We start from the raw sequence: 26101 nt of genomic DNA, 5'->3' as shown, positions 1-26101 counted from the left end.
ACAAAATGCAGAATTTTACATCTCTAAAAATCCTCTTATGTCAAGAGATATGCGTTTCTTCTGCCATGCTGATAAAACTAAAAAAACAAAATCCATCGGACTTTTAATAATACTTTTTTATATTCCAATTTTTTTAAGAAAATCAAGATATGTCATTTGTCCGTTGTTATGATAAAAGACTTCAGCAACATTTAGTCCAGGGGTCTTCAAACTTGGCCCTTTTATGACTTGTGGACTTCAACTCCCAGAATTCCTCAGCCAGCTTTGCTGGCTGAGGAATTCTGGGAGTTGAAGTCCACAAGTCATAAAAGGGCCAAGTTTGAAGACCCCTGATTTAGTCGAACATTTGCCATTTCGTTTTTTGTTTTTTTACGGTGGGACTACCCTATTGTTGCAAATCAACCTCTCCTGAAACACTGTGCTCAGACAAAAACGAAATTACCGATGACTTAGGAAAAAAAATTGCAAAATCGTCGGACAAACTTAAGCTCGCAGCAGCTGAGCGACGCGAGGAAGGCCTTCAGCTCAGGCGCTCGGTAAAAGCGGAGGGCGGCGCCTCCCAGTGGTTACCTCAGCCCCGTGCTGAGGATGCCCAATCACATGACTTTCCAGATGGGCGTGGTTGGCTACGAAAGGCCCACCCTTTTCCCAGCGCTGACTCGCGGTCTCCGCGAGCGGGAGGTCAGGGAAGAGTTGTGGCCGCCGTTGATGAGAGAATCAAGCGGCGACGTCCTGAGCAGTAACGGCAGCGAGTGAGAGAGGCGGCGAGAAGAGCTGCGTGCGCGCCAGGCGGACCGGGAAGGGGCGGGGGACACGCGTGCGTGGTTTTCCACCAGCGAGGGACAAAGAGCAAGCATCCCGACGGGCGGGCGAACGGGATCCTCTCGACTTGCAAAAGCTTGCCCTTTTCCTCGAGCCTCTGGGTGCCGTGGCCCTGCCCCTTTCCGGAGCCGGAGGGTCCGGAACCGGTGGATCGCTCCTCCCCCTTTGCCTCTGGACCCCTAGAAAGAGAGGTAAGGGGGCGGGACGGAGGGAAGCGTAGCACCAATCTCGTGTCGCTGCTCGGAAGGCGAAGCGTTGTCCCACCGAGCTGCGTCGTAGCCCGGTTCCTGTGGGGAGGGATTCGTGGGCGGCGAGGCAAGACTCGTCCCCTCAGCGGAGCTTTTGGCTAGTCTTCCTGGCGTGTGCGCCCTGTTGCGTGCATGACCTTGGGCACGTCTCTCGGTTCCGGCGGCTCTGCCTAGGTATCAAAGCGAAAAATATTTTAAGATGGTGCTGATGAATCCAGTTGCGTTTCGTGACGGCTTTTGGGATGTGAACCAGAGTTTTTAATAGCACAGCTCTCCTGCCTCTTCGTATAGATTGGTTTCTTTTTAATAATTTTTGGTTGTGAAAACAAAGGTGTCCCCATTATCGCCCCGGTGTTTTGATAACTATAGATACCGTAGGGTTTGATAAAGGTGTGAGATCAGCTTTCTGCCTTCTAAAGCCACAATACTGGGGCACCGAGTCGCCAATAAATTTAACGAAAGTGTATAACTCAGAAATGGCTGTACATAAAAATTTGCTGCAAGAGCCCTGAGTAAGTGAACTAAGTAGGCAGATATATTGCACTAACTGAATTGCACAAAAGCAGCACACCATGTTCCTGTTGCCAGTACCAGATAAAATTGTCAGTCATATAATTTGACTTACAGCACTATATTCCTTTTTACGGTATTAATCAGCGCCCAGTTCTGCATCACAACAAATAGCTTATTCTGCCAAGATACATTGCAGTATTTGTAAGTCATTATGAATACATGTAACTTGATTGCATAAGAAATGTATGTAGAAGCAAATCCTTTTGTTTCTGTGCTGCTTGTTTCCATGTTTGCCATAATTTAAAGCACGTTTTTAATAGTGTTTGAAGGTATAATCTAAATCAAGGATCTGAAACTCAAATTGTTCATTAGCTTGAAGGCAACAGTAATGAAGCTTTTTTATATTTCATGATAAATATGTCTACTGAATTAAATATAAAGAGCATCACACTATACGATTAAACAAAAATATGTTAAATACATTTTTTAAAAGAACACAGATTGATTGTTAAACAGACCTACAGTTTTGTTGTTTCACTTTGGCCACTTGTTCTACCACTGTTTTTTTTCATTAGCCAGAACACCAATGTTTACCATGAGTGTTGTTAAAAACAAACTTGAATGTAATCAAGTAAAATGTGGCAGCATTTATCCCCTCAGGAAAAACAACAAAGCCTGAATATTATATCCAGTTCCATCAAAAATTAAAAATGATATTGGGAATTTACAAAGAAAGAAAAAAATATTTTGTCTTTATTTTTACTTGTCACCTAATAGGAGGGAAATGCAGCTCATTTTTTGATTGTTTTAAATGAAATTCAGGCTTAAAAGGTTACTAATAAAATGTGTTACAGTGCACAGGGGGAAACAGCCATGGCTTTGGTATTTTTCAGTAATAATTAACAGGGATGCATGCAAGTTTGGAGGGGAGGCTATCAAGTTTAAAATTTGAGTCTAAGCCTCTGAGAGGTTTGTCATCTGTGGGAGGCGACTGACTATTCTAGACTAGAAACTGGGGCCAGCCCCTTGAGGATTCATAGTGATAATTTAGTGTCAGAAAAGAGAGAGGGCAGTGTTGTGCTGAGAGACTCTATCTGAGCATAGCTCCTAAATGTTGCATGAGCTTTGAAGTGATAATTTTGCAGGCTCCAAACAGCAATGGAGGGCTTACAGACGCTGTACCAGGAGTGCATCTTTCTGCTGTTTGGGTGAGAGTGGCATTCTGTCCTCCTTCATGCAAGGAATTACACTTCCCCTCACTGTCAAGTTCTTGAAGACTTGGCGAAGATGTTGCCTCCTATCACTTTTCTGAAGCAGCAGTCTGCTCACATCCTGTCTAATAGTATGGAATACTGAATCTTTCCTGTCCCATGTGTTTCTCCTCTGGCTAGAGTGGTTGAAGGAGGCCACCAACAGGCCCATATTTAGCTATTCGGCTAAATGCTTTTACTGTATTGTTTGGAAATGTGACAGAAAATATCTTTATTATGGATCTAGCATTCGGACTAGAAGAGCATTAAGTAAATCCAGTTTTCTCCATTGACTTTGCTTGTCAGAAGCCAGATGTAAAATACATGCTGGTTGCCAAATGCCCAAATTTTGATCGCATGACTGTGGGGATGTTGATATGGTTGTAAGTGCAAGAACCATTTGTAAGTCACTTTTTTCAATGCTATTCTAACTGAATGATCACAAAATGAGTGATTGTAAGTTGAGGATTACCTGTATAAGGAAACAATGATGAAATTTTTCTATTATCTGGCAAAGATGTAGTTTTTGAAAATGAAACCAGTGCTATGAGAATGTTGAAAAACATTAAGGCCACACATATAAAAGATATATGAAAAATACTGAGCTAGGAATGTGGTTACTCTTCAACATGTCACCATCATTCCCATACATATCTCTAAAGTAGTCTGTCTTCCATTCTCTCATTTCAGTTTCATCCAAAATTATGTCATTACTTTCATTCTTATTTCTTATTTTCTTTGCTGCTTGTATAGCCCTTTTAACCTCCTTTCAAACTCTTTTTATCATTTCAGTGTCTTTGATTCTGGTTTTTCTCTATATAAAAATCTTTAATACTGATCTTTTGCAGAAATAATACTCAATTTTTCTTCACCACAGCTTTTCACTTCATAGAGCCATCAAACATATTTTTTTAAAAGACTTCACACTTTTGTGGCACTTTGCAATATTTTCACTTTATTCCAAGAAGTCTTTCTTTAAATCCACCTTCCTATTCATTCTAGGGAAATTAATGTTTTTCATACTGGACTCATACTTTCTTTTCTGACATTCATTCCTTCATAAATATTTTTTAATGTGTATTTCTTCCTATATCCTCTCTAGGCACTACCAAATAATGGTCTGCCCATATTCAGAGGTTCATACTTTCCTCATATCCTTTGTTAATTCTCTAGCTTTCATAAAAAAGTCAAATCAGTCATGTTGTTACATTCATTTCTTTTGCAATTTATTATGTGTAGATTTATAATTAAACATTCAAAGAAACCTTTTACTAAACAGATCTGAACCTATTAATATTCCTATTTATTCTTAGTTTTGTGAATTACCCAATCATTTTTTTTCTATATAATCTCTGTCCCATTCATTGTTGCAATCCATGTGCAAGCTAAAAGTTAGTATCCCCATCCCTGATTGCATTCATTCAGAATATTGGGCAATTATCTTTCCATCCTTGGTTTTTTAATCATTATTCATGAGAGTATAACGTAATTATCATCAGCTTAAAAATTCTTTCGTACACACCCACTACAGTTTAGATGATACAACTTCATATATTATATTCCTTTTGCTCATAATTAAAAGATACCTTCATTTTCAGCTATATATTCTACATGATTTATGTTATATAATTTGATATAATTTAATTTATTGGATATTGAAGCCACCCAATTCCAAAAACTGGGTAGCTGACAATATTCAAAATACATAGTTTAAAAAAACATGACAAAACCACATCAATAACATTCACAGAAGATTCAGCGGGATATCCATAAGCATCCTAACTCATTCCTAGAAAACAATGCCTGGTCTCAAGAGACTTGTAGAACATTTGGAGGGTGGGAGCCATCCATATCTATGGTGGGCATGTTACTCCACAAGGCAAGGGCTGTGAAAGAGAATGTATCAGAATATGACAATGTTTAAAAGAGGGGGGCATGGTTCACCTCCTATTTATTCAGCTTGGTTATATTCTTCCCGTTTGACTTTCACAAACATATAAGATCTGTAAAAGCAGAAGAGAACTGAAACAAGACATTTGTGCTGCTGCTGATGTTACCTTGCCTGGTGACTAAACATTCGGGAACTGAACAAGCTTGGAGAACAAACCACCACCACCACCATCTACCACCCAAGCTACAAATATTTTCCACCATGTGTAATACCTATTTTTTATTTTTGTTTTTATTTCCTCATTCATTTTCAGTAGCATTTGTTCCTCTTCCTCTTAATCTTCATTTGTCAACAGACCTATTAATATTAATACCATTTTACCTTTACCATATATCATGGCTTTGTTGAACCAAGCCTTTCATATAATGTTTTTAATAAAAGAACTTACCAGACTTAGGTATATCAAAACCACCTACTATGTTTTGTGCTAACAGTAAGGACACAATGACGGTCACTTTTCTTAAATTCTGGTTAATGTTAAATGTCGCCATAGCCCTGTCTTACTCAAAACATGCTCATTCTGTTTTCTAATTTAAAGATTGTCATGCAAGCCAATATATTGTTGCCAACAACCCATCAACTAGGTGGTAATATAAGTAATAACATTGTAGCAACATATTTAAAATACTCTGGATCTCTGATTCAGTGCATAGCATACATAATATTAATAACCTCATAATTCTACATATTTTGTTCTACAATAAGACTTTATCTGATGGGCTACCTGTTCCCAATTAAAATCTATATTGAGCTCACTATTTCAGCGTCCATAAGAAGGAATCCTGCAGAATTATTTTGTGATTATCCATAATGAAGAGAAAAGAGAACAATGTAATGTCAAAGATTCATCTTAATCTTTCTATGATTAATAGAAAGTCAATTCTCAGATTCTCAAGGTTTTTAAGAAAGAGGAATCTGTGTATTCAGGAAATATGTAATGTATAGTACTAATCTTAAAATTAAACTTATTTGTTCCACGCATACAGTATGTGACACATCAGATTTTAGAGAACTGTTTGTGTTTAACATCAGCAATATAGCAACCTGTTGTAATGAGATTGCATAAACTATAGCTGTTTACTAGGGGAGTTGATGCAATCTCCTGTGCTGCTGGCATTCATAAAAAATAGACTTGGAATTGTTATTTTCTGATTAGGTATTGTTAATAAATGATTTGGCCAGCAACTAGTTTGTGGTAATTATAGATATTTTCTGACCTCTCAACTTCTTATTATAAAAAGACAATTTTTCCCTTGTAAAATATCTATGCCCATCTCAAGATACTTCTCTTAACTTGTGATGTAGTGATCATTAATAGAATTTATAAGATGTAGTGATCACTAATAGAATTTATTTGAGATATATTTCTCTTAACCTGTGATGTAGAGAGCTCTAATAGAATATTCAACTCTTTGCTGAATATTGATTGGGTAGTCAAGCTTCTAGAATTACTGTTTGAATTGGGAATTCTGCATATGCAGAGATTGGTTTTAATAGCTTTTGTAATTTATCAAATTTATTATTTGCATTTTTATCAAATTTATTATTTATTTTATCAAATGTATATGGGCTTTTAAGACTACCGTATATGTATTTTTAATTACAATGCTTAGTATCACAAGATAGCATTCTATAATTTTTCTGATTTCTGATTCTTTTTTCTTCCTGCTTTAAACAGATTTTCACAAATTTTGCAAAGTTGTACCTAAGGTATAATTTATTGAATTTTCCCTTAAGAAAAAAGTTTCTTTCCCAAAATTCACATTTCCCATAGTCTTATTTCTTTAGAAAATAAATGAAATCTGGAGGACTTGATGTAGATTTTAAAAAAAGAAAAAAACACCAAGTTTCTTGCTAATACCAAAAGAGAACTAACAAATCTATAACTATTTTATCCAGAAATAATATTCTAAAACAGTTTTATTGTGTGTTATAAATGAATTCCCACACTACCATTTTTAACAATTTAACAAGTTATTTAGGACAAAAAGTGTTAATGATTCCAACATTCACTTTAAGCTTGTTCATAGTAATTTCATTTTTGCAATGTGAAAATTGATTTACATTTCCTGTACTGTTATATACAATCATAACTTTTTCTTAAATAGGAATGATAACTAGGGCTGCTTTTTAAAAATATCTGTGGTTTCTATGGAAAATGATGAGTGGTCTTCTTTATAAAGAAATGAGTGATTAAATAAGCAGAGTAGGCTCCATACTGAAGATAGTTACTATTCAATTCACATGGAGTAGAGCCACCTATACACAATATTGTATGGAACATTTAGAATGCCTACTTTCATAAACGGGAGTATTTGTAAAAATTTTCAGGAAAATGTATACGTGATTTCCCCCCCCCCCACTTAATGAATACAGTGTTAGCAATTTTTTATCTAAATAAAACCACTGATTAAGGCTGTGGTGGTTCAACAAGTTTAATGACTGATCATTTGTTAATTTGTGTTTTTCCCCCCAAAATGGGATACAGTGTGCATTTTGAATTACCTTCCCCTTTACAGTATAATTCAGTTTGGTTAGCAGTTAGGAAATATAAGCACTAAGTTAACTCTGAATTAGTTGATATAATGGAGAACTTACAGAAATGAACAGAAGACAGCACCTAGCTATTTTATATGGGCAAATTTATATGGCCAGATATTCAAAAGGCCGAAGAGAAAATATTTTTTCTTCATTTCCTTGCTGTATTGGATTAAGAGGCTGACATCTCAATTGCAACTACAGTAGTTACCTTTAGTTGGAAAGGGAATTATCTATGAAAAAAGATGCACAGTTGCATACTTATTGATCTGCTCCTTAGAAATGTATTACCATAGTCTGTTTTTAATATACTCAATTTAATCTACTCAGATGAGCATGCAATGTACCATGCAATGATTTCCTGCTGAGATCTGTCTTTTCACCATGATTGCCATGATGAAAGATTTTATGTAACATAATTTCCTTTGGATATTGCTTTAAAAAGTTCGGGGTGAAAATGTGCGGTAGTACTAAATATTATCAACATAGGACTCATGCAAAATATGTTTATAGTGAAGTATATTAAATGCTGTTTGGTATTCACCATTGTTTGATACAGAGAATGCTATGCTTTTCAGTTTCCTATGACTGCAGAGAGCACAATCAACTTTTGAAGTCAGTAAACAGGATGCTCAAAATTGAAATAGCAAGTTAACAGAGGAAGTGTTACTGAATGACTTTTTTGCTCAAGGATTTTTTTGTTGCATTATTTGCTATGGAGACGTTTACTTTATTCCTTTAAACTAGGATTAGGATTTATTAAATTTATATTCCGCCCTTCTCCCTAAGGACTCAGGGCGGCTCACAACAATAAAAATTAAGAGACATAAAATGCAAAAATTAAAAAAAATAACAATGAATATAAGAAAAACGGGCAATTTAACACAATAAAAACCAAATTAAATACCATGGTCAGTCCAGGCCCGCTTGTTGGAACAACCATGTCTTCAGGTCACGGCGGAAGGATCGAAGGTCATGGGCCGTCCACAGCTTTAGAAATCATTTCTAGTATTAATATTAACAAAAGTTGGGAAGAGCATGGGAGAAGTAGATAATTATTCTTGTTATGGAAAAACATAAACTCGCTTTATTTATTTTCCTTTTTATAATTAATATCTAGAGACAGACTATGGGGAAAATTGGGAATTATAAATCATGTTTTACTAAGTTTAATTGCAATATTGAATGAAAAGAAGTATATGCAAGGTAGATGGATTATACCAGGAGATTTTCCGGTTTCTGTACTCATTTTAAAAAGAAGTAAACAAGGGTATGTCCTTGCTTTCCTTTTGTTCAATTGTTATATTTACTGTTAATATTCCAGAACAATGTTTTTCAATCTCAACAACTTTAAGATGTATGAACCTCGAACTCCCAGAATTTTCCAGCCAGCATGAAGTCCACACATCTTAAATTGCTGAAGATAAGGGCATTGTTAGGACAAGGGTTTTTAAATTTTTTCAGGCCATCAGCAAAAAAAATCCAGAACCCCTAATTAAGAGACAAAACACTTGCAATAGAATACTAGTAATAGAATGAAACTTCTGCTTACTTAATTTATACAAATTTATATATTAAAATTACTTAATTTTTACAGAAATGGATGCCCCAATTATGGCATTAGAATGTTTCACTTTTTTCGTCTTTTGCTGTACTGTCTGCAATTACCAGCTTGTAAATGATCCATATCTTAAAAAATGTTATCACAACATAAATATCTGTTAGGCCTAATAAGAAAACAAGCTAAAATATACATATGCTGAGGATGAGGGTGACAGCTTAATATTATGAAGTTGAAAAATTATGCAGCAGAATCAGCATTGGTGATGTAATTTAGAAAGCATATTTTACTTAGAAATGCTAATAGCATGGCATGCATAAACATGAGATGCTGCGTAATCAGAAATAATGGACTAATATAGCGAAATTAAATTCAATTTTTTCCTCACTATAACAGCCTTGCTAAAGCCACTTTAGCACCCATCCTCTTCCTTCTTTGCAAATGCAGTTCTCATATATATTTATTCTGGAGGAAATCTCACTCCTATAGGATTTGAAGCACATATAGTCATATACACTGCAGCTGGGCTGTTGAACCCTATGTTGCAGCATTAATTTCTTCATAGCTCAATAGATTTATTTAATCCTGAGTAAGTTTGCACAGGATGCTGCCTTAGTAAGTAAGCTGACCAATCGGGGACATAGCATAAATATCAGAAATGGGCCTGCAACATAAAAAGAGATACATTGCTTCCAGGACTCTGTAGCTCTTGGGCTTTTAACCTTTTTAAAAGACATCCTGTCTCTACCTCTTTTAGGAAAGGTGCTAATAAGACCAAAATCAGGAAAAAGATTTAGGTGGGAAGAGGGATTCATCCTGACTTTGTGCTGCCAAGTAAATTAACAACTCCCACTGGATTTTAAGCTCTCTCTGAGGTTAGGATTAGAGTTTTTCACCATCTAAAAGCAATAGTCCCTTTTAACTTTCTCACGCCCTTTAAAATAGTATTTTCTATTTAATGCCCTGGTACATGTTCCTTACAGTTCCAAGGCAGGCAGGAAATTTGATGTTGTGTATGTGCGTGTGGGAAGAGAAAAAAGAAAATTCAAGTGGTGGTGATGGAAAGGCAATCAGCTGCCTCCAGAATGGATTGCTTGCAGTTTTGACAACAAACTTTGGTGATATGTAGGTAATCCATTTAACTAACCTAATTGGATCCTTCAATAGAGTCAGTAAGCTCTAGCATTGAAAAATTATATATGTTCCAAAACAAAGGCATGTTAATTGTCTTACCAATTAGAAAATAAATGTTATTCGCATCGTCAGATCATTGCCTTTTTGAAGGAAATCTTATTATAGTCCTGTATCTTTTTTGGGTGGGACCTCTTATACCATTATCCTTTAAAAAAGCTCCGTTTTCTCTATCAAATACTTCATAGTTATTTACCACCACCACCCTTCTTGTTTTGATAGACTGAAGAATGGAAGTACTTTAATGGAAAGAAAAGCTGTGCCCACAGGATGGAAATTGCTTCATTTGAGGGGGACTCTGATAGAGCTTCGGTGAGTAATTTTATACAAAGTAGTTGGCAAATAATACATCCATAGGGAAGGAATTTCCTAAAATATATGCCTGTATATAAAAATATATTCCTTTCCATAATTAATTTTGACCAAGGTCAACTTTTAGATAAGCAGTCTCATGCCCCACTTTAAGCCTACTGTATATCCCTCAGTAATTTTAGTTAAAATTTTAAAATGGATAAAATATTAAGAAAGCTAGTTTGATATGGTAATTAAAGGAACTGATGTGGAAAACCGCATGAGTATGAGTTCTAATCCTTAGGAACTTTAGCCTGATGGTGGCAAAGTGGTGTTCCCAGTGCTCCAAAAGTGGAGTGGGGAGAGCGGAATGAGCATGCCCTGCTTGATTGCTTTGACTCACTGAGGTTGCATGCCACTTCTGGAGTGGCAGGCAGCCTTGGGGAGTCTCCCCCAAAGGCTTCCAGGGTGCCGTGATCTCATGCCTATGTGTGCCTGAAGTCCTGCGAGATCACAGCATCCAGAAGCTTCCAGTTGCCAGTGGGACACTGAGGCAATGCAATTTTGCTGCCCTAAAGCCGCCTGTTGGCATGCACTTTTCACACCAAGACTGGAAGGCTTTGGGGGAGACTCACCAAGGCTGCCCACTGCTCCAGAAGTGGCATGCAGGCTCGGTGAGTCAGAGAAACTGAGCTGGGCATGTTTGTCCCGCTCTCCCCGCTCTGCTTTTGGAGCACCAGGAGCAGACACAGAAACCGCGGCAAAGAGGCTGAAGAGACAGCTTGCTAGATCTTCGCATGGTGAGTCTCCTCCCAGCATGGCAGGATGGGGGGGAAGTAAGTTTGGGGAGCATGAGGTATCAGTGAGTTGAGGGAGGCCTTGGGTGTCTCAAGCAGGTGGCCTGTTCCATCACTAGGCCCCCCATGGCCTTCCTCACCCTCAGATACATCATGTGCACTTAACAATCTGCACATTCGATTAGCGAACATGTGGGCGAAAATGGAGTTTTCACATTCATTTTACGTGATTCACTCCAACAAATTCTTGGGTTACGAATATAATTGACAGGCTCCATTACATTTGTAACTCAAGGATTACCTGTATTTATAATATGCTTATATCTATAAATAATTAATTTTTATCACATTTACTTTTTAACTTATTATAGGTCTGTATTTTTATTATAGTGCTTTTTGAACTAAAGGTCATAATAAAGGCTTTTGATTTTATACAGCTGCAGGGAGAAAGTAGTTACCTGGATCTTCTCAAATGTTACTGGATTTATTTTGGGCAATGAACTCAACTTGATTTCAAAAACTGCTTTTGGAGAGCTCCTGGCAAAGCTGGAACTATTGGTTGTAAAAGAATTCCCCATGAATTCCAAATAGAATTATTATAATAGTATTTGGCAAATCAATCTGGAGGCTATGAATGTGTTCACTGAGTAAACCAACTGAAGTTGAACCCATTCTAAATGGAATTTCCATTTGTTCATTGTGATTCTCAGCTGGATCCATTGCTGTGTCTGCAAATAAGAGGTTCTCCTGTATTCACAATTACTGTTATATGGCTACGTATGGGCCATGAACAGAAGATCTTTTGCCCGGCTTCGGCTAGTGTGCCAATAGCAGCCCTACGTACAGCAGAATAACCTTGCAAACGTTGTGCTTTTATCACTTTGCAGGTGATGTGCTTGCATCACTATCGCAATGTCTACTACATAGAGCTGCCTGTAAAGACCCCTGGAAGACTACATTTTGTGCAAAATGTGGCAGCCCACATATTGGCAGGTAGTGACCATCAGGGTCATAGAACGTTTTATTGGTGGATTGCATTTATAAAATTCTTCTAGAAAGAATTTTACATTCATCTTTGTTAAATTTCATTTACTGTTTTATTAAGATCATTTTTCTAACTAATTAAGATCATCTTGAATTTTATTCCTGTGTTCTCTATGCCAGCGGTCCCTAAACTTTGTGGCTTGGCAGCCTGGCTTGAGGGGGGGAAACAGGCTGTGAGATCAGCAGGCTGGCGTGCATGTGTGAATGTGCGCAGCTTGACCTGCACAAGTTTAGCTTCGTGCGTGTGTGCACGCACGCCATCCCACCGCTCATGTTGCCCGGTTCTGAATAGGCCAGTGGTCCTCAATCTTTGCAGTTTGGTGCCTGGATGAGGAGAAGCAGCCTGCACAAATGGCAGTCGGGCACACATACACTCATAGTCAGGTCAACTGGCGCACGCATGCATGGCTGCCCGCCGGTCACATTGCCCGGTTCCAAATATGCCCTGGCCCGGTAGTGGGCTGCAGCCCAGGAATTGGGGACCCCTGCTCTAAGCTATTAGTTTTTGTGTCCTGCAGATTTGTTAAGCATTTTCTTCACCTTTTCAAACATTAGTAAGCTATGCTGAAGAATGCAAGAGTCCATAGTGCCCCATTTTGCACTCCACTTAACATCTCACTATAATAGATGGAAAATTGTTGATGAGCATAGCAACTATTTATTTGAAACTAAAGTTGAAATATTTCCTTTAAATCAGACATATTTACCATGATAAGGTATTTCATATCAATGAGACAATTTCACAAAGGTCCAAACAAATTTTAAGGATGGATAGACACAACTTCTATGGCTGATCCTGAGATCTGGTCATTCATTCAGGGAAGAGGGATTCTTCAAATAGTCTACAGAAAGGTAGTTTGTATTTTTAAGATAAGACATCAGGCTTTTTAAACTTGGTTCATAAGGTATACTAGTATCTATTGTACCTGGAATTGGATCACTATTATATGCTCTTAACTACTTATCTCTCTTAAGCTTAGCAACTCCTGATCTGTCTTCGGGTACTGTGTTACATAGAATGTGTTTTTAGTAGTTTAGACTAGATTAAATCTGATTATGAATAGTAGGAAGTTCCAGGTGGTTTTTTTTTTTTAATGGCATGGCAGCTGATAAATCATAGCTTTGTCAGTGAGGATAAAAGTCTCTAAAAATAGTGTCACTTGAGATTTAACTTAAGAAATTTAAAAGTATGTACATAGAATGAAAACTGGCAGAATTTCTTTAAAAAATCTTAAATCTTAAATTTGAGTATATTTTAATTGGACCCTTGAATAAGTCAAATATCTTCAATATTTATAAATATTCTTGATACCATCTACTACTAAATATGCAGGGAATCCACAATGGCAATTTCAGTTTCATAATTTTTATGGGAGATTTATAAGATGGATAGGAATGGAAATTGTTGGGGAAAAGTTTAATGAAAATTTATTTACTTTTCCTTAAACGATGACAGTGATATCTAAAATATAGAGAAATAGAGCATTACTTATATGGAATCTCAATCAGTGGAGTTAATAAAATTAGCTGTAACTAAGAGATCTATTAGGCTAAAATAAATATTTGAAGGCACTTGTAGATTATTTATTTATTTACTTATTTATTTATGCTGAATATACAGTCCTATGGAAAAAATGCTGCTCCATTTTGTCTTTCTTTTTGTAAAATAAATGATGACATGGTGATTGGCATAATACAAGGGTGTCAAACTGCCGGCCCACAGGCTGGACGTGTCATCCGGAAGCCGCACCCACCCTATTGCCGGCAATGGCAAAACTCTCCCGATATGTTGCGCGACATCACGTGACATCGCAAGTTTGACACGTCTGGTGTAATATGTCATGTGTTGTTCATCTAAGGTTGTATTTACCTGCTTTTAAGAACTGCTAAGGACCAGATGATTCTTACTGTCTCCTGATAAACAAACCATAGCATTCAAAGAGGGTGTTTTTCTTTTTCACATGACTATATATTTAGGGAAGCCGGAAGAAAGTGAGCATTGTTTTAAAACTGGAGAAAGGAACTTCAGCAAACTGTGCTATACTCTAATAGCTGAAAATGGAAATGATCTGCAAGTAATGAAAACCATTGAACAGAGTAAAAAAACACAAGGCTAACATATTCAGAACTTCATACAGTATAGAAAATTCAGGTTATGTATAACTCTACATTATTCATGTTTTCAACATCACTGAAACATAAGCTGTTAAAAAATTAATTCAGTACAGTTAGCTTTGTTTCCTATTTCTGCTTCTTGTCCTTCTTTCTGGCTCCCCACCCTAGTAGTCAGGGCAAGTTGTCAGTTTCAGCAGAGGAGTATTAGGGAGAAAGAGATACTTAGCTTTTTTTTGGCAGCCATTTCTATTTTCATCTTAGCTGATTTTCTCCCCATTTGAGAAAAACCTGAAACAATCTTTGTTTTTCTCATAAGAAAAGGAAGTTCTGATGAATGTAGTCTTGAGTCAGGAATAGGGCTTAAAAACTCTTTCTGCACTTGACTTGCAGCTTCCAAAACCAACTATTAATAAGCTTATACGAATATGGCAGTCGTTAAGTGAACCCATTCATAAAACCCATTCATAAAACAACTGATCATTAAGCAAGGACTACCTGTAATCTAACTTTAGTTCACCACCTTAGCCTACTAGTTCACTGTACTCCATAACTGTTTTTGCATCTTGGCAGTTCATCTATCGAACCATCTATCCAGCCAGCCAGCCATCTCTATTCTAAATTCTATATGCCCTCTGTACTCTACTTCAATCTCCCAATTTCATGTTTAAAATTGAATATATTAGCAATAGAATCTTAATTCACTGTTGACAATATTCTCCAAGGAACGTGAAGGGCAGGATAACTTGGAGTGCAAATGAACCATGTGGCACATCTTCATACTTCTCAGCATTAACTGCCTAAGGTAGCTGCCTCATTTTATCTAATCTCTAGCTAGCCCTGTTTGCATTTATGGAACGTGTTGCCAAATCCTATTTCCTCTTCATGGAATACTTAAAATGAGCTAGTTGAAATTTAACAAGATTGGTTATCTTTCCCCTCAGTTATCAGTTTCTCTTTCTTTACCCTTTGACCAACCACTCAACATAAGTGTATATTGGAAATTCACAAGAAAATTCCTTTTCAAGTTTTGGGGGTTTGTATATTGTGTTTAAAGGGACATGGTGGCTCAGTGGGTTAGGACACTAAGCTTGTCGATCAGATGGTCGGCAGTTTGGCAGGTCAAATCCCGAGTGCCGCGTAACAGAGTGAGCGCCTGTTACTCATCCCAGCTTCTGCCAACCTAGCAGTTCGAAAGCACGTAAAAATGCAAGTAGAAAAATAGGGACCACCACGGTGGGAAGGTAACAGCGTTCCGTGCGCCTTTGGCGTCTAGTCATGCCGGCCACATGACCACGGAGATGTCCTCGGACAAGCGCTGGCTCTTCGGCTTTGAAACGGAGATGAGCACCGGCCCCTAGAGTCGGAAACGACTAGCACGCATGTGCGGGGGAACCTTTACCTTTACCTTATATTGTGTTTGGTGTTAACTGAAAAGTGTCTATTTCTCCATACATAGGATTGTAGGGTTTGCATATTTGGAAGATTTCTGTTAATGGCTTGTGTTTTGCTTCCACTTAGTGGTCTCTGTCTTGCTTCCAGTTTAATTATTCAATCTATAATATTTCCATCTTCACTTGCTGAATTTGGTGCAACAGAAAAATACATACAAGTAGTAACAGTGAGTTGGTTGTTGTTAAACTGAAGGCAGAGTGCTTGCTTTCATTCATTCCTTCATCCATTCATCTTTAATATATATTGGATGTACTTTTTAACTTCATCTCTTGATGAAGTATTTTCTTTCAAGTTTCTAAAAATAAGTATAGCCAGGCTTCATTTCTAATTTCCTCTGCCATGTAACACTTGGAGCAGGAATATTGATGAATAAATTAAAAGGACTTTAGGAAAAATATGACTTTCCAGATAGTATTAGCCTTACAATAAAAAGCTAAAATTACCTTTGCTTTGCTAAATATACTTGCCTATGCTTTTTTTTTAAAAAAAATAGTTCTCTATTTTGAAGCTATTAAGTATTTTTTTTAAAAAAAAACACTCAAATTTGATATGTATATGTTTAGTTTCTAACTAACCTATTTTCCTTGTTCTTTTCCTTTTCTTACATCTCCTTTTGTTTGCCATTCTCCGTACTCAATTGCCCTGTACCTCCAGCACCATGGTGAGATCAAAGAATGGCAGGGAACTTCAAGTAAGTAAATAGTTTCTGCAGGAACATTGAGAGATCTATGTTTTCATAGGGCTATACCTTCATTTTGTTTTATTAGCAAATTCTGAGTATTTAGTAAATTTAGAAACAACGGAATAAAATGCATAAAATAGGAGACGGGAATATTAAGTGTACTGCCTTGAATTGTATAAAAGGCAGGATGAAATAAATTAATAATAATAATATAATAATAATAATAATAATAATAATAATAATAATAATAATAATAATAATAATAATAATAATAATGATACAAGAAAAGAAACTGGCTCCTGCTCCCACTGCTTTTTTTAACTCACCGTTGCTCATTCTCTTTCTCAGTTTAAGTAAGGAAATATCTCTGAAACAATGACCCAACAAGGTATGGGTTGTCTAGTTATTGTTAAAATGCTTCATAAAACATTACTTTTAAAAATGAAAATCCTATTGAACTGAATTAAATTGTTTTCTATAGTTTGGTTCAGACACATTGCTCAACCAGTGATGTCCAGATATGGAGATTCCATTTAAATTGCTTGAAAATGAATAGATAATGCATAAACATTTTTATATGTGTCTCCAAATTATTGCAGTTACCTAATTCACTTCCCGTAACTTAGGGTTCTTCCATTTCTCAGCTTTAACATTCCAATTACTTGTTAGTCATTCTATTCCCATTTTGTTTGCTTGTCTTATAGTTTACCATAGATTTTTGCTGACTAAATTATTCTAACAGGTGTGATCCTGTCATTAGACTCATTAAAATTAGTTAATATTCAGCAAAAATCTATGCCAATTAGTGTTCTTCATTTCCACTTGACAGTTTCAAGTTTTCCTTGATTCATATTTAAGGTTTAGGTTCCAATTAATCCTGGAGTTACAACAATTCACTTAGCGACCATTCAAAGTTACGACTTCACCCCTAAATGTACTTGCGGCACAATCCCAAAGTTACAAATGTTGCTGCACCATGGCACTAGTTCACCCTTATCATCAACCCCAGAGACACTTGCAACATTCCCCATGCCTATTTATACACACACCCCACACAGGGACCTAACAGGCACTGGGCCTGTGGAGACTCATTTACCTTGCAAAGATCTCCATGATCAAGTGAACTATCTCCTCTCCTGCCTCTCTGCTGCAGTTTCTTTGTCTGCTTCTGGAACTCCAATCAGCAGTGATGAGACCAGAGGCAGAATGGGACAAGCGCGCCCTGCTCAGCTTGGCTGACTTACAGTGAGGGGAAAAAAATATTTGATCTCCTGCTGATTTTGTACATTTGCCCATTGACAAAGAAATGATCAGTCTATAACTTTAATGGTAGGTTTATTTAACAGTGAGAGAGAGAATAACAACAAAAAAATCCAGAAAAATGCATTTCAAAAAAGTTATAAATTGATTTCCATTTTAATGAGTGAAATAAGTATTTGATCCACTATCAATCAGCAAGATTTCTGCCTCCCAGGTGTCTTTTATACAGGTAACAAGCTGAGATTAGAGCACCCTCTTAAAGGAAATGCTCCTAATCTCAGCTTGTTACCTGCATAAAAGACCCCTGTCCACAGAAGCAATCAATCAGATTCCAAACTCTCCACCATGACCAAAGAGCTGTCCAAGGATGTCAGGGACAAGATTGTAGACCTACACAAGACTGGAATGAGCTACAAGACTATCGCCAAGCAGCTTGGTGAGAAGGTAACAACAGTTGGTGCGTTTATTCGCAAATGGAAGAAACACAAAATAACTGACAATCTCCTTTGGTCTGGGGCTCAGTGATCATGAGAACAGTGAGGAATCAGCCCAGAACTACACAGGAGGATCTTGTCAATGATCTCAAGGCAGCTGGGACCATAGTCACCAAGAAAACAATTGGTAACACATTACGCCGTGAAGGACTGAAATCCTGCAGCATCCACAAGGTCCCCCTGCTCAAGAAAACACATGTACAGGCTCGTCTGAAGTTTGTCAGTGAACATCTGAATGATTCAGAGGAGAACTCGGTGAAAGTGTTGTGGTCAGATGAGACCAAAATCGAGCTCTTTGACATCAACTCAACTTGCTGTGTTTGGAGGAGGAGGAGGAGGAGGAATGCTGCCTATGACCCCAAGAACACCATCCCCACCGTCAAACATGGAGGTGGAAACATTATGCTTTGGGGGTGTTTTTCTGTTAAGGAGGTCAGGACAACTTCATCGCATCAAAGGGATGACGGACGGAGCCATATACCTTCAAATCTTGGGTGAGAACCTCCTTCCTTCAACCAGAGCATTGAAAATGTGTCATGGATGGGTATTGCAGCATGGCAATGACCCAAAACACATGACCAAGGCAACAAAAGAGAGGCTCAGGAAGAAGCACATTAAAGTCCTAGAGTGGACTAGCCAGTCTCCATACCTTAATCCCATAGAAAATCTGTGGAGGGAGCTGAAGGTTCGAGCTGGCAAATGTCAGCCTTGAAACCTTGATGATGTGGAGAGGATCTGCAAAGAGGAGTGGGACAAAATCCCTCCTGAGATGTGTGTGCAAACCTGGTGGCTAACTACAAGTAATGTGTGACCCCCAACAAGGGTTTTGCCATCACATACTAAGTCATGTTTTGCGGAGAGGTCAAATACTTATTTCACTCATTAAAATGCAAATCAGTTTATAACTTTTTTGAAATGTGTTTTTCTGGTTTTTGATCACATGGCCATGGCGATACTGCAAAAGCTGTAAATGTGAAAAATGGTCATCAGTCACTTTTTTCAGTGCCATTGCAACTTTGAATGGTCACTAACTGAACTGTTTTAAGTAGAAGACAACATGGAACTCCCTTATTCTTTGGTCTGGTGATGGCATCACCTAGAAGTATATTCATGAAAGTGCTTTCCCAGTAGCTATAAGAATGTCTTCTTTCTAGAGAGGCATCTGGCACCCAAGCATGACTAAATTCTTCAGCCTTGCCCATATATTTCCCTCACAGGACTATAGGTATATCATTGTCGTCTTTTTGAGTTTTTGAATTTGGAATTTCTATTTGTAAAAGAGCTGACTTGCTTGACTGACTCACTTCAGAGCCTTACCTGCCATCATACTGGGCAATACTCTTAGCTGTATCTACTATTTCGTCCATTTGTAAAAAGAAATATTATAAATCACACACACTTTAGCTTTGTGCAAATGCTGACATTTCAAGACTTGTAATTTTTCTGGTATCTGAAATACAAAGAGCAATGTAAGAATGAAGAATAATGTGGTCTGGTTAGTCCTTTTCTTTAATCATTATCTCCCTGGAATAATTTGTTTCATAGATTCCCAAAATTATTATACATACTCTGCTTTCACTACTTTGCAGTGAGAGGATGAGACTGAAAAGAAACAGGAAAAGCAATGCAAAGTAAACTGGTAACACGTTGCTTTTTCTGAAAATACATTTTCCCCTCTAGTATTTAATTTGCTAGTTATTGTTTTAAATAGGGCTTCTGTATTATATTCGGCATGATAGCTTCAAGAGCTGTGAGATTTTCCATCTGTGGAGCCCAGTCTAGTAATTGAGAATTTAGGAAACTTACATTTTTTTGTAATGTCTCTAGAGGGCACTGTGACTGTAAAATATCAGAAGAAGGAAAAATTATCAAGCAGTTGTATTGAGAGAAAAATAGGATTAACATCTCAAAAAATTCAAAAATATGTGTTTGGGAATTAGATTTTGGATTGATAAATCTATAGAATCTATAGCTTTTTAGTTTAGAATCTCAAACATTGCTTAAGGAATTTTATGTATGGAATTGGTAATTAAAAGGGAGAGGAGTTGATTATGGAGTATGCATGCTGATTATACATTATGTACATACAGCTTGATAATTTTCATAAATTTAATTTTAGGAAACTTCAGTTTTAAAGATAACAGAAAACAATGATATGAAGCAATATTAAAATGCTATGTTTTTATAATAGTTTAAATTGGACCTGCAGATCATCGAAAAGTTACTACTATAATATGATAAGAAATCACCTTGCAATTACTTCATTCATGTTACCCCATGCTTCTTTCATGCCCTCCAGATATATTGGACCAAAGATATCATGTCCAGTTAATCAGGCCTTTGCAACATGGATTTAAAAAGAAGGAAGAGAAGCTGAATTTAGAAACAAAGCATGTAACCCTTATGTTGAACATTTTTCAATCAAATAATTTAAAATTATCTCACTTTTCCACTTTAAGTATTCAAAAGCATGGATGTGCCACCATTCAACTTTCTAAATTTTCTGAGCAGATATCAGTGGGTAATATTTCTATGTAGCTTTTTTCACCATTGTCGAACATAAATAAATGTCCTATTTTCAAAACACTCTAAAACAATGTTTTCCCTTCTTTCTATTTACATATTTTCTGATGGAGCTCCAGCACCATTTTAATAGTCTACTGTTTCTTTATTCACCCTTATACATTCTCAAATCCCGCTTAAACTATGATCTTTAAAACTGACAGTTTACAGTGTAAGTTTTTTCTCAGTATGCCTTATTACAAGTCAGTTTTACAATATGTAGCTGAGGGATTCACATAGTATTTGCCTTTTTACTTTAGGTTTCATTTCCTTCCTTTTTCTGTGTTGCATTTTAGCACTTAAATTCCTTAGGGTGGAGACAATTTCTACTGTATTCAGTGAAATATCACTCATCATTTTTATGATGTTTATTTTACAGCTGCAGTAGCAAGCAGTGATGAATCTCATACTTCTACTCCAGGAAAAATGAGCCAGCGTCAAGCAAAAGAAGGATGTCTTACTCCAACCAAAGAATTACACCAACTTTCTTTCAGTCCAGGCCAAGGCCATGGTAAGAGCCATTTTGTTGAATACAGTATCAAATAAAATATCCTACAACACTTGCTGGACGGTGACCAGTTCAAAGGAACTGGTTTTATGTTATATAAACCATGCCTTAGTTTTGTATCTTGTGCAGAAATCAGCACAGATATTTCTCTAATTTAGAAAAAAATGTGGTTAAAGATTTCTTGGTTTAATTGTGTAATAAAGGAGATGTGAAAATGCTGAATGTGGGGTAAGTCCTCTTTCATACATCAGTTCATTAAGTCATCAGCAGGCTTTCATGTACTTCACATATGTATTTCACTGGGAGGTGGGAATGTAATGGTTGAGCTAGGAAATTGATATGTTGTACCTTTAAGACTGTTATTACAAAATTACATTCCATTTGTTATCTTCTCACAGCCTGCTATAGGGCAAATTAGTCTTTTATATGCTAAAGGAAGTTAGTCTCATTAAATCATAAATTTAGTTTCAATATATCCAAAATACTTTGTTTCCTAAATGAAAATTTTGTCTTTTAAGTGGATCATATCTAATTAATTCCAGTTCATTTGGAACTCTTTGGCATAAATGAAGATTAACAGGTTTCAGCAAATAATTTGGAATAACATTTTATTTATGGTGTTATTGTGACTGATAAACCATGTGAAGCCAATCATTGAATTGTTCGGACAGCCTCATCCTCCTGAAGGCTTGGCTGCTTTGAGTGCTTTCAGAGGCTTCTTCATTTGTGTGAATATCCTCTTAGGAACACTTCTACAAATTTATATTATTTATTTTTATTTATTTTATTTATTAAAATTTTATACTATATCTCCCCTACAAGGTGACTCTAGGTGGCTTTTAAGTTACAAAACAAATACAAATAATAAAAATATTAAAACTACATAGATTAAAAATATAATTAAAACTGTATTAAACCTAAACTAAGAGAGCTTAGAGATGGACAGGGATGATGTCTTCTTACCCCAGCAGCTACCTCCAGCTGCGAGCTCCCTCTCTTGGGGCACCAGGCCAATCAAGAAAGCCAATTTTAATACCCTTCCGGAAAGCCAAAAGGGCAGAGGCAGTTCTAACCTCCAGTGGTAGAATGTTCCACAAGGATGTTTGCATAACTCAAAAAAATTGAATGTGCTTTGGAAAAGCATTTCCTATGCGCTTTCCAAATATCAGTATTTTTTAAAAGATAAATGCTACACTAGATTTTGTAAAACCAAAAAAAAGTATGATATATGTAGATTTTAGAAGTTGTCATGGTTGCTGCTAAAAAAACCTACCAAGAATAGAGAGAAAAATTAACTTTAAAATTGCATTTCTCTTCAGATTGCAGTGAGATTTTGATACTGAAGAAGCTTTACCCCATGCCTTTCAGTGAATATTTAATCATATGTTTGACATCTTAACTTGTGGCTTATTCCTATCACACCTTGCTTCCTTCATTACAGTTTAACTCTTCCAGTAAAAAAGCTTTATTCTTATATTTTTAACATTTTCAAATGTAAATATTTCCCTAGCAACATGTCACTTTTTAAAAATACAACCAAATACATTCCATATCTCACTCTGTTTTCTATAAACTCATCTCTAAGTCTTCACTTCTCTTTATTAATCCACAAAAATGCAATAAAAATTAACAAGAATATATAACATAAGAATATAATCCCCCTTTCTTTTAGTCTAAATTCTCTTCATCTCTCTCTTTAACAGTTTAACATTGCAAAAAATAATAATAAAAACTATTAAACATTACCAGAAAGAATAACTACTTATTTACATATCAAAAACTAATCCATTACACCATTAAATGTTCCAAAAGAATAATTGCTCAATTCAGATAACTTCCCTTCTTTCTTCCAACTGCCAAAAGCAGCCGTAAAGCCCCCACAAAAAGTATGGGTGTTGGTTCTTCTCACCTCACTGGAAGTCATCTAAGCTGCACAATTTCTGACTGTAAAGTGAGGAGGATTATACAATGTAGTTCTATTACATAACATGCTAAAGAAATATTACAGTACTGAAGATTTATACTCTATATACGGGAGATATATCATGTGTTATATGATTGCAGATATGGCAGTCTATGACCATAGTAAAGATTTGTTTTGATGATTGTATAAAATACTAGTAATGCTTACAAAAGTAACGATTCTATACTTATTACCCAGTATCATGTAATTTATTCTAGTGCTGTGTCTTCAGCCCAATGCCTTTTGTAGATAGTTGATTTTGTTATTTGTTGAACATGTCCTTTTGAATTGTTGATCAAGCTATCAAAGTATGTTTAAGTATGTTTACCAGAAGAACCAGAATGAAATGGGGGGGGGGACATTTAGTTGGCATAGTCCAGGGCTGTCAAACACAATTCCATTGAGGGACGCATCAGCATTATGGTTGTTCTCAAAGGGCATCATATTATGTCTAAGACGTGGGCCAAACAGGATTAACATTTCAAATATGAACAAATATTTCAAGTCTGCAAAAACAAATTTAAAACAAAGAAAACACATAAGCTATTTAGTTCTCTCTCTCATGCCATTTTGTCTGAGCCAGATGCTTGGCATCTTTTCTTGCCTACAGGTTCATTCATGTTTGAGGTAATGTTTTAAGCCAGACATGTCAAACTCGCAACATCATGTGATGTCGCGCGACCTATCGGAACTTTTTCCCCATTGTCAGCAATGGAGTGGGTGTAGTTTCGTCATGATGCATTCGGCCCGCAGGCTGGCAGTTTGACATTCCTGTGCTAAGCTGTGGAAACTCTCAGGATAGAGTGGAGATACGCATCAATGAGAAGATTTCTCTGTGTGCTTTTGTTCACTTTCATCACAGAAGAGTTGCTCATGCAGCTATGTACTACCAAACATGCAGAGCATTCAAGCAGCTTATAGGCGGAGTTGGGGCATTGTTTTAGGGATAAATCTGGTGAACTGTGTGGGCTCAACAGAATCATACTTTGCTTTAAGTATGCTGTTACATTAGAGTTCTATCAGCTCCATCTGGATGTTTACAGGTGCTTTTTCCACGTCAACTGCAAATGGATTACTGAGCAGTCCCAAATTGAATTTTTTGCTTTAATGTTAACAAAGTGACGCGTAAACTCCATATGAAGTATGCTCAGTTTATCAGCAAAATGAGCATCTGAGAACACAAGCGGTGGAGATTTGGTTTATGATTGTTTGACAACAGAGAAAGTGACTCAAGTTTCCTTGCTGCATCTGAGTCTCCCACAATCGCAGCTTAACCTGAAAGGCTTTCACTGCATCATACATGTCTGTGATCATACGGTCCTGTCCCTGAAGCTAAAGGTTTAGCACAATGAGATGCTTAGTTATGTCTCACAGAAAAGCTAACTCACACAGCCACTTTTCATCCCATAATACTGTGGAGCCTTTTCCTTTACTTTCCATGAACTGACAGATTTCCTTATGCAATTCAAAAACTCTATTGAGCACTTTTTCTCAACTTAGCCATCACACCTCTGTGTGATAGGGGAGATCACCAAGTTCAGAATGTATTTCCTCCAGAAAAGACTTAAATTGATGGTTTTTCCTGGTGTGTGATGCAGTGATATGCTGTCAGCAAACCTGTGCAATTCTTGCTCTTCCATCTTCTCTCTCATCCTTCCCACTAATCCACTTTTTTATCCACACATCGAAGGTGCTCCATCTGTTGTCAGCCCTGTACGTTTGTCCCAGTGCTAGTTTCATGTCATTTACATATTTAGATACTGCTTCAAATATGTCTTTCCCTGTGGTAGTTCCATGCATTGATTTCATATCCAAAAATTCCTCTGTAATGCATAAACCTGAATCTACTCCACGGATGAAGATTGTCAGCTGTGCTGTGCCAGTGATGTCAGTACTCTCATCCACAGCAAGGGAATATGTAATGAAATCTTTTTCCTTTTCAATCAGCTGTACTTTTAAATCAGTGGCAAACTCACATATCTGATCAGCAACAGTATTTCTGCTTAGGCTTACATTAAAAATGCTTGCTTTTGGTCTGGCCACAAGATTTTGCACACTTTAATCATGCAGCGCTTCAAAAACTCCCCCTCTGTAAATGGCCAGGCTGATTTAGTTATCTCTTCTGCCACTATAAAAATAGCTTTCATAGGAGCTTCACTTTGTGATTTTGCTTTTCTGAACAGACGCTGCCGTGACATCAGACTCTTTTTAAACTCTTCCACCTTCTTTAGCTTCTGCTGTATGTCCACGTTTTTGTACTTGTCCTGATGTTTCGTCTCATAGTGCCGTCTCATCTTATATTCTTTAAGTGCAGCCACATTAGCTTCTCAAGGTACACGGCCTTATCTTAAGTGTCAACAAACAGGCACTCTGCCTCCCACCTCTTTTTAAAGCATCTGTTTTCCAAGTTCACTTTCCGTTCGGCCATTTTTGGGGGTTTAAAATAGGCACACAGGTCTTCTTCACAGCAAATGTTGTATATATGGAGTATGAGACTGCACAGAAGTCCCAGGTGCTGCGTGAGGCGAGCAGTGGTGAGCGCTCTAGGTATCAACTCTGGAAGCTCAGTAGGATGCTGTGAGCCCAGATCTTCTGGCGTATAAGGGGGCTGCATTCTTTGTGGCACTCTTAAGGTCCCAGAACCTGAGACCAAAGAGTCTGAGCAGTGAAGAGACTTAACTGCAGATCTCTCACCCGAAGGGGCAGCAGCAGCAGCTTCGAGGGAAGCACGTGCACTTCAGCAGTACACGGCTCAGGTTTCTCAACTAGTTTTGGCCTGGGCCCGGCGTGTGCGAGCCTCCTGTCTTGTGTTTCCTCATTTCTTTTGGGGAAGAGTCTGCGAGGTGAGCGGCTACTTGT

General features: G+C 37.1%; 1 protein-coding gene across 8 annotated transcripts in view; it reads left to right on the top strand.

Annotated features, from left to right (window-relative positions):
* The first annotated feature begins 647 nt into the window (after positions 1–647).
* The window catches only part of OSBPL8 (oxysterol binding protein like 8), an 85067-nt gene continuing 59613 nt past the window's right edge, over positions 648–26101 (top strand). For 3 of the 8 annotated variants that reach the window (XM_081331119.1, XM_081331112.1, XM_081331114.1), the window contains exons 1-4: positions 661–1013; positions 10297–10386; positions 16428–16464; positions 21151–21282. In XM_081331119.1, the coding sequence (XP_081187245.1) occupies positions 10345–10386; positions 16428–16464; positions 21151–21282 (211 nt within the window). In that variant the 5' untranslated portion in view covers positions 661–1013; positions 10297–10344. The other 5 variants (XM_081331116.1, XM_081331118.1, XM_081331117.1 and 2 more) reach the window with 5 other exon arrangements.

The sequence above is a fragment of the Vipera berus genome (genome assembly GCF_964194415.1).
Source record: "Vipera berus genome assembly, chromosome: 6".
NCBI classification, from domain to species: Eukaryota; Metazoa; Chordata; class Lepidosauria; order Squamata; family Viperidae; genus Vipera; species Vipera berus.
The sequence above is the reverse complement of the archived record's forward strand: the minus strand, read 5'-3'. Positions and strand labels throughout refer to the sequence as shown.